This window comes from Podarcis vaucheri, assembly GCF_965113315.1.
Source record: "Podarcis vaucheri genome assembly, chromosome: 16".
NCBI lineage: Eukaryota > Metazoa > Chordata > Lepidosauria > Squamata > Lacertidae > Podarcis > Podarcis vaucheri.
In genome coordinates this window covers 14,895,821-14,905,662 of record NC_138754.1, presented here as the reverse complement: position 1 = coordinate 14,905,662, position 9,842 = coordinate 14,895,821, and the positions used below count along the sequence as shown (strand labels likewise).

The window sequence follows — 9,842 nt, the reverse complement described above, 5'->3', positions numbered from 1 at the left end:
CTGGAGAAGAGGAGGTTAAGGGGTGATATGATAGCCATGTTCAAATATATAGAAGGATGTCACATAGAGGAGGGAGAAAGGTTGTTTTCTGCTGCTCCAGAGAAGCGGACACGGAGCAATGGATCCAAACTACAAGAAAGAAGATTCCACCTAAACATTAGGAAGAACTTCCTGACAGTAAGAGCTGTTCGACAGTGGAATTTGCTGCCAAGGTGTGTGGTGGAGTCTCCTCCTTTGGAGGTCTTTAAGCAGAGGCTTGACAACCATATGTCAGGAGTGCTCTGATGGTGTTTCCTGCTTGGCAGGGGGTTGGACTCAATGGCCCTTGTGGTCTCTTCCAACTCTATTGTTGTTGACCAAGAACAGCTGGACATATAAAGGGCCCCATTACCTTTAGTAGCTTAAAGGTAAAGGTAAATTGACCCCTGACCATTAGGTCCAGTCGTGACCGACTGGGGTTGCAGCGCTCATCTCGCTTTATTGGCTGAGGAAGCCGGCGTACAGCTTCCGGGTCATGTGGCCAGCATGACTAAGCCGCTTCTGGCGAACCAGAGCAGCGCACGGAAACGCCATTTACCTTCCCACCGGAGCAGTACCTATTTATCTACTTGCACTTGATGTGCTTTCGAACTGCTAGGTTGGCAGGAGCTGGGACCGAGCAATGGGAGCTCACCCCGTCACGGGGATTCAAACCGCAGACCTTCTGATTGGCAAGTCCTAGGCTCTGTGGTTTAACCCACAACGCCACCTGCGTCCCTTTAGTAGCTTAGGGCCTCATCAAACCTAAATCCGGCCCTGGTTGGTTGCCAAGAATCAAGCTCCCAATCCTATTAGCATCTTTTCCCCGCAGGAGACCAGCCAAGGGCCTTCAACCCCACTCTTTATCGAACCCCAGCAGAATACAATCACTTCTTCACTTCAGCCCATCAGACATTCCCTTCAAAATATGCTGAACATTCCCTTCAAAATAAAGTAAGTTTCTAGTCCACATGGTCTTGAATAAAGGACTGGCTTATATAGGAATCTGTCTTATACAGAGTCAGACCATTGGTCAATGCAGCTCAGCACTGTCTACACTGGCAAGCGGTGGCTCTCCAGGGTTTGAGGCAGGGGTCTATCCCACCCCTACTTGGGATTGAATCTGGGAGCTCCTGCTGCACACAAGGCCAGTGCTTTCCCACTCAGCTCCTGCCCTTGCCTTCCTGCCAGAGATCCGCCTACCCCTTCCCCATCTCTCTACAGGAGCTGGTACGTATGCTGGATTTGAAACAGGGCCAACGAGTGCTGGATGTTGGCTGCGGACTCGGTGGGAGCGACTTCTACATGGCTAAGGTACAAGTGCAAATAAACCTTTGAATAAGAATGGTGACGGCGGTTGGCCCTGGCAGCGTCGCATGGTGCTTCCACAGAGTACAAGAGGACGGGTCTCTACTCCCAAGGAGCTTACACAACTAGAATCCAACACAAGGGGGAAGGGGCTGGCTGGAGCTGATGGACGTTAGCTTCCCCACAGCTTCTGGAGGGCCACAGATTCCCCACCCCAGGTTTACAGAGCAGCGGACAAGAAGGAATGATGCAAGAGTGCAACTTGTGATGTCACAGTATTGCATCATCAGCCACCATTCCATCTTCTATCAGACTGTATGGCCTTTTTGACATGCATGCCATCCATGTCCCTTATCCCAGAAAACATGGGTTGACTGTGAGCATAAGAAAAGCCTGTCTGCTGGATCAGGCCCAAAGTCCATTTAGTCCAGCATCCTGTTCTCACGGTGACCCCCAGATGTCTGTAGGAAGCCCCCAAACAGGAGAAGTGCCGCTGCAACTCTCTTCACCTGCAATTTCCAGCAACTGGTATTCAGAGGCTGGAACACAGCCATCCCAGCTAGTAGATACTGATAGTTGTATCTTCCATGAAGTCTATTTAAGGTTTTATAGGTCAAAACCAGCACTTTGACTTGGGCCTGGAAACTGACTGGTAGCTAGTGCAGTTGGGCCGAGATCGGTGTAATATGCTCAAACCGCCTTGCCCCAGTGAGCAACCTGGCCACTGAATTCTGCACCAGCTGAACCGTCTTCAGAGGCAGCCCCACGTCTAACACCTTGCAGTCATCTAACCTAGACATCAGATTACTGCAGTGAGTAGGGCTGACTTAAGACTCTAGTGCTGGCAGTGGCGTAGCGTGGGGTGGTTGGCCCGGGCACAAAATTGTTAGGGGCGCAAAATTTCAACACCTGGTTCTCCCTCAATGCAGCTAAGCGCTTCCATCGCTGGGCTCTGTTGAAAACAGCTTCTCCACGTGAGCTAATAATAATAATAATAATAATAATAATAATAATTTAATTATTTATACCCCGCCCATCTGGCTGGGTTTCCCCAGCCACTTTGGGTGGCTCCCAACAGAGGACTAAAACAGAATAAAACTTCAAACATTAAAAACTTCTCTAAACAGGGCTGCCTTCAGATGTCTTCTAAAAGTCAGATAGTTGTTTATTTCCTTGACACCAATGACAAAACTCCTTCTCCTGTCACCACCCCCAAGAGGGAAGTATTGGCAGGATTACAGAGCCTCAAAGTTTGGAGAAGTCCAAAAAAATCTCTTAGGAAATGTCTTATTTCTGCAGACACTCTCAAACCTCTGTGTCTCCTCTATCCAGGCAAGCAAGTCATTTTCCTCCCATCCCTGCAAAACCATGCTGTTACGAGAACCAACCCAGGTTGTCACATTGAAGTCCTATAAACCCACCAGCAGGGGGCAGCAGCTCTCCATCTGATCAATAAATCAGTGCCACAGTCATACAGTATTTTGGAAACGTCAGAACATCTCTGAAACTCATGGCTCATGCCACCTGCCTGAACTGTCTGAGAGCTGATGGGTCCCCGTGTTGGGGAGAGGGCTGAACCCGGAGGACTGTGGGCTGGGACAGGGTGAGCTCTCTATCCTAGACCTTACTGTTCAAAGGGTCTGGGGTGTGGGTGGGTCTGTGGATGCCGTAGCCTCCATCATTTCTCCGATGAAGATAGGGACATCCTAAGGCAGGGGTCTGCAACCTTTAAGACAAAAAGAGCCACTTGGACCCGTTTCTGAAGAAAAAAAACTGGGAGCTGCAAAACTTGTCATTATAAAAATAACCTTTTTGTCACTTTTTTATTATTTCTTTGTTTGACCCCTCAGAATTACTCCTCCTCATAGAAATAAACGTTAAATTAACAAGCTACCTTTTTGTGTGTGTGTATGTTCTTCACTCCCCTTCAAAACAGTGACCAGCGTACATGCCCCTTACAATGTAGTGGGCGGGCGGGAAGGTGACGTTGGGACGGTGCGTGACTAATGCACGCACCGCCCCCGTGCGACATCACAGCCAGTACAGCGCCCGCCACAGTGGGGAGTGTTGGGGCGCACATTGCGACTCCTCCCCTCGCTAGTATCCGCCCTGGAGCCGCAGCAAAGGTGTAAAAGAGCCACATGCGGCTCCGGAGCCGCGGGTTGCAGACCCCTGTCCTAAGGAAAAGCAGGACATTCTGGGTTCAAATCAGAAACCGAAACGGCTTCTCTAAATCACGGGCGTCCCTGGAAAATAAGGATACTTGGAGGGTCTGGGATGGCTGCTGTAGTTGAGATTCTTGTATTGCAGGGGGTTGAACTAGATCAGGGGTCAGCAAACTTTTTCAGCAGGGGGCCAGTCCACTGTCCCTCAGACCTTGTGGGGGGCCGGACTATATTTTGGGGAAAAAACAATGAACGAATTCCTGTGCCCCACAAATAACCCAGAGACGCATTTTAAATAAAAGGACACATTCTACTCATGAAAAACACACTGATTCCCGGACCATCCATGGGCTGGATTTAGAAGGTGATTGGGCCGGATCCAGCCCCCGGGCCTTAGTTTGCCTACCCATGAACTAGATGACCCAAGGGGGAAACCTTCCAACTACAATTCTATAATTCTATGCTGCTTTGCATGTTGTAGAGTATTGATTTTTTTAAAAAAACAACAACCAGTAAGTGAAACGGAGCTGGATAGACAAATGATGGCAACTTTCATACACTAATATTTGGAGACAGGCCATAGTTCAGTGGTGGAGTGCCTGCTTTGTAGGCAGAGCTGTCTGGTTCATTCCCTGGTACCCTTTCTGAAACCCTGGACAGCAACTGCCAGTCAGTGTGAGTAACACTGAGCTAGATGAACCAAAGGTCATAACCAAGTACTTTCTTGTTCCCCTGTCCCTCTCACGGGATTTGTTAGCATATAACCATGAGGAAGAAGTGCTCTCTTGGTAACTCTGTGCTGCTTCGCCATGGACAGAACACATTTTTGTAGAGGCTTGTAAAATGCAATATTTTATTTGGAGGAAACGGCAGGAATCAGCCCAGAGGCCATATCTACTGAACAACCAAGACATTTCCCTTTTTATATTCTTTACTGAAAGATTAAAAAGTACATAATTGCAAGTGCACAGTGTTAGATAAGACACAAAAGAAGAAGAAAAGATAGGACCCATCTAGAAAACAAACAAAGTTGTGGTTAACCAGACCTTAACCTAATACAGTATTTATAAAAATGAATTCCAAATATCATTGAATTTGTCTATGGCAAGTCTATGTTTAGGATGACCTAAGCCATGTAGCTGCTGGATATGTAACAAGGATAACGCTTCTCTAAAACATACGTTTTCTACAATATTGATAAGTTTTGGGCAGACGGTAGTAGGGACGATCAAAATGACTGTACAGAATGATCTCAAATTTGCAGAGGGAAATATGCTTTTGGATTATACATGGAACCTAACAAAGGGACAATATGAGTGGAATCTCCGTGCCTTTACTATGGCAAAAAGACAGGTTATTGATGAACTGGAAGAATAAAAATGGAGCTCCCTTCAACGATTGGATTGAAGATACGTACAAACTCACTGCACATCAACGAGTTGCGTACAAACATGAACAACCAAGACATTTTAAAGAATAATCGCACGCCCACTTTCTAGAACATGCTCTTGTGTTTAAGGTGACCATGCGCGCTCAATAATAACACCACCCTTTGCTTCATAATTGACTGTTTCCCAATCAAATATGGCGTTTCCAGGAATATTGTCGTCAAGCAGGGTGCGCTTCATTTCCTCCTGGGACAGCACCCTCTCCCACATCCTCACGTCCAGCAGCTCTCCGACATAGGAGTCGTTGATGTCAAAGCCGCCCCCCATGTTGTCTTGATCTTGACCGAGCACAATCGATGAGTCTGCGCTGATGGAGTATCCTTTCTTCAGGCTCCTGGGCGGTAGACGTTTTCCGTTCACCCACAACCTCGCCAGCCCTGTGGCAGAATCCCAAGATGCACACAAAGTCTCTCTTTCAAGCGACTGTTTTTCTGGGGTCAAGAAGGTCACTGCTTCACCTCCCACGTAGAAGCTGTATTGGTTGGGTTTGTTCTTGTAGATGATGATATCGTTGTGGCTGTTCCGGGTGGCATAAGAGAAAATGCTGTAAGCACGGGTCAGGTCCGTGTAATGTTTCAGGCACACAGTGAAGGCGGTCAACGGCTGCTTCGGGGAGGCCTTCAAAACCACATGGGCAGTATTCGATGCTTGCGCGAAAACGACTTGCTTCCCAGAGAGGCCTGAACCTGAAGGAAGAGGAAGGAGGAAGAGAGAATGTCGCAGCTTTCTTCAAAACTTATTTTAAAAAGTTTTTTATTAACAATTTCAACATAACAAATTATCAAAACAAATCATCTTCATTATTCCCCTCTTTTTCCCCTCCCACCTCCCCAGCAAAACCTCCTTCCCTCAGCTCCTCTCTCTGATTTCTCAACCTATGTTAACCTCTGCATATTGTAAAATTGTATACATCCTTATATTATATATCTAATATATTATCCCTCAGTAAATTTGTGTATGTTTATTCAAAACCTGCCAAAGAGTCCAGTTCATTTTGTTGTCTTTTTAGATAATTTATAAAAGGCTCCCGTTCTTCCTTAAAGTCACAGTTGTCTTTGTCTCGCAGTTTGCATGTCAATTTTGTCAGTTCTGCATAGTTCATCAGTTTCTCTTGCCACTGTTCTTTTGTCGGGGTTTCCTCATTCTTCCATCCTTGTGCAATCAAGACTCTTGCCACTGTTGTCGCATACATAAATAAATTCTTTATAGCTTTCTTCAAAACTTTTCAGCTGAGCAGGTGCGACAAAGGGGAGATGCTCAAGAGAGCCTCTCACTTCTCCTTCGTTGCTCAGCTGCAACACAACAGCCCTGCAGTGCTGCCAGTGGGTTTTCTTCTCCGGTAGTTGCCGCTGCGACCCTCCTTGCTCTTGCAGACCCAGATGGGAGGGGACTTGGCATGCACCAGGGCAATGACATGTAAAAAGGTTCTGAGCCAGTGCCCCAGCACTCCTCAGGTCAAACCCCCCTCCACCCAGTGCTTATGTGGTTTATGTGTGTTTTCCAAGTAAAATGGTCCGTGCCCTGCTCCTTCCCACCCCAGTGTCAGGGACTGTGCTGAGGAGGGCTGCACTGAGGAAGGAAAGTGGGAGCCACCCCCTCCCCCTGATCCTGAATCTTCCCAGGAGCAGGAGGACAGTATAGGTTTGGAACAGCGGTGTGCAGAGGGGCACAGTTCAGAAGGCAGAAGCTGGTAAATACTGGATAGGAAACAGCTAGCAGAATAAACACTGGAAGAGAGACAGTTAACAGATTCAGTCTCTGAACAGCATTCATCCCCCACCCCCCAGAAAGTGTCCGAACAGAAAGGGCAGAGGGTACAAACTCAGATTACAAGATGTAGGAATTACATAGATTAATAGGGACCAGGGGGGTAACCCTTAATTGGGAGCACCGCCATTTCTAGGAGACGTGTTCTTTGTTCTCTCGCTGTGATTATTAAAGATTCTAACTGGTAAGACGTTCCTTTCGTTTGATCTTCTTATCTGCTGCCATGGGGGGGAGGAAGTCAATTCCCCAAAGCTTGACACCCACCTCCCTGGTCACCTACCTTGCTGGCCAAAAGACTGGCAGGCATTGAGGAGGAGGAGAAAGAAGAAGAAGAGAAGCATCTTCATCTTGGCCGTCTGCAGAATGAACCAAGGCAAGGCAGAACAGGTGTCAAGAAATGGACTTAGAATGGTCTCTCGCTCTGGAAGAGGAAGAATCTTGCTTGAGAGCTTCAGGCTCCACGCAAAATATACCCTCGAGCTGCGAGGGGTGTGGAAGCATGTTTAGGAAACTCCTTTCCCAGGAAAGATTGCCTAATAGTTGCATCTGATACTTCCTCCTTTAAAATTCTTCAGAAAAAGAGGTTATAAAGCGAAATGCACATAAGATATAAAGTAACTGAGCCTGTAGCAGGTGGGGCCCTTTCTGGAGATAGTAGAAATGGCCACACTTGCACACTTAGCGTATTTTTCGCTCTATGAGAGGCACCAGACCATAAGACGCACCTAGTTTTTGGAGGAGGAAAACAAGAAAAAAAAATATTCTGAATCCCCGAAGCCAGAACAGCAAGAGGGATCTCTGCTTTTGCTGCGCAGCGATCCCTCTTGCTGTTCTGGCTTCTGGGACAGCTGCGCAGCCTGCATTCGTTCCATAAGACGCACACACATTTCCCCTTACTTTTTAGAAAGGGGGAAAGTGTGTCTTATAGAGCAAAAAATATGGTACATTGCTGAAACACAGTCTATGTGAAGGTTGTTGAATCTTCTGCAATCCCTGGGGTTCTCCTCCTGTTTCTCAGATTATTATTTTTTTAAAATTACTTTACTGCTTTATATTTTTAATAGAAATCTCAAAGCGGTTTACAGCATATTAAAACAATTAAGGAGCCTTTTTTGTAGGGCTGGTGAGTTTGGGTCCTGCCCCCTAGGCCAGGTGGAAAGGGCCTTGCAGGAAGCGACCTTCACGCCTCACAGCTGGGCGATTTTGCCCCCATTTTCTGTCAAACCTCACTGCATGAGTTTGATATTAGATGGAAACGATACAGTGACATATGAAGTCAAAAGCTGAAAGGGGGGGGAAGGGTCGTGAATAAGGAGAAGCATGGGCAGCATTTTAAAAAAAATAAGCATATATATTTTATTGATTTTTACTATGCTCGGTCCTTGCTCCTGCCAACCTAGCAGTTCGAAAGCTCGCTAAAAAGTGCAAGTAGATAAATAGGTACCGCTCCAGCGGGAAGGTAAACGGCGTTTCCGTGCGCTGTTCTTGTTCGCCAGAAGTGGCTTTGTCATGCTGGCCACATGACCCAGAAGCTATACGCCAGCTCCCTCGGCCAGTAAAGCGAGATGAGCGCCACAACTGCAGAGTTGTCCACGACTGGACCTAATGGTCAGGGGTCCCTTTACCTTTATACCTCCTCACATATCACGATGTTGAAAACCAGATATTGCTCAGCCCTGCTCTATATCATAAGGATGAAGTGCTTACCCTGAGATAGATGAACTCACTGTGAACTTGATTCTTCTCCAAAGAAGCAATTGGGCAATTGTCGATAAAATATATCACGGTCACATTTGATTTCAAAAGAGGAACGCCCCCCCTGAACAAAATGATTGGTGAAAAGGAACTAGAAAGGCAAAGGGTCGTATCACTCCAAAATGATTGGGTGTTGCTTCAAAACACAACATGGTGTCAGAAGTTCAACTGTATACTGCAGATTAGGAAAGGTACCATGAGGGCCAAAAGGACAGTGGCATGGTTAAGAAGCAGAGTCAAAGAAGCTATTAGAGGCAAGAAGACTTGTCCAAATGAAGAGAACATAAAGGAATGCAACTTTGGCAGAAAGAACTGGGAAAGATATCTATAACTTGTCCCTCAGCGCTGTGTGGATGGGGACCAGTGCTGGGGGGTCTTCTATGCTCTGAAGCTGCAGTAGCCACCCCCAGCTCCTCACAACAACCTGGAACAATGAACTCCTGCCCAGGAGCTTTCTGGCCCAGCAAGCTTTTAATAGCATTTGCTTGTGTTTTCTTCCTACTGCTGCCTGGTCAGCTTTCAAGTCTGGATCCACTACAAGAGTTTGTAAGAAACTTCGCCTTCCAGTCTGGGTTTTGCTGGCCTTTCAGTCAGATAACTTGGCTTTGCACTATTCCAGGTCTGGCTAGAAGTGTGGAAGGATCTCTCTCTCTCTCTCTCTCTCTCTCTCTCTCTCTCTCTCTCTGTTTCTTTCCTTCTTCCTTCCCTCTTTCTTTGCTTTCTTTCCCTCTTACTGGAATGATCCCCTCCTCTCCCTCTGCATCTCTGTTCCATCTGTTTCGGTTATTAAAATCTTCTTTCCTTTCCTTTCCTTTCCTTTCTTTGTTTATATCACATTTGTTTAGTTCAGAGGTGGGGAAGCTTTGTGACCCTGTGTGGAAACTGCAGTAGAAAATGTAAAATGCCCATCTATCACTCTGCCCACTTTTAAAACCTCTGGTTCTGCCCACCAGCTAGGACACGGGTGTCAAACACAAGGCCCGCGGGCCGAATCCGGCCCGCCAGACCTCATCATGTGGCCCTTGTAGTCTGGTCTATATATATCTGTGAGGGAAGCTTGGGCTACGGCACGCACACAGGGTGCCTCGGATCCCTTCTGCGCAGGCGCAGGCCTCCCCCTCCTCCAGCTACCTAGCCGAGACTTATTTGACACGGCGAGGGCAGGGTTGGATATGGGAGGCCACTGCTGCTGCTCTCAACTTCTTTTCGGGCTCGCCGGGGTGAAATAAGTCCCGGCGGGAGCCCAGTGCGCCTGCGCGAGGTGGAACGCAGAGAAGGGCAGAGCCGGCTTCGCGCGCGTTGGAGAGAGGGAGACCGAGAACGCGCTTGTGTTTCGGGAGCGCGCCCTGTGAATACTCGGGGCGGCGTGCTTTTGCTTTGC

The 9,842-nt window shown here is 47.5% G+C and overlaps 1 protein-coding gene across 2 annotated transcripts in view; it reads right to left on the bottom strand.

Annotated features, from left to right (window-relative positions):
• Window positions 1–7,174, bottom strand: part of LOC309521277 (serum amyloid P-component-like) — a 54,528-nt gene extending 47,354 nt beyond the window's left edge. Inside the window, exons 1-2 of one of the 2 annotated variants that reach the window (XR_014214603.1) lie at window positions 6,987–7,174; window positions 4,669–5,625 (exon numbers count right to left, since the gene is read on the bottom strand). Coding sequence is in view for 1 of the 2 variants with exons in the window: in XM_082203607.1 (XP_082059733.1) it covers window positions 5,006–5,625; window positions 6,987–7,053 (687 nt within the window). In the remaining variant the exon portion in view is untranslated. Of the gene's footprint in view, window positions 1–4,327; window positions 5,626–6,986 lie in introns of those variants that run through there. The other variant, XM_082203607.1, reaches the window with a different exon arrangement.
• Window positions 7,175–9,842: the final 2,668 nt, after the last annotated feature.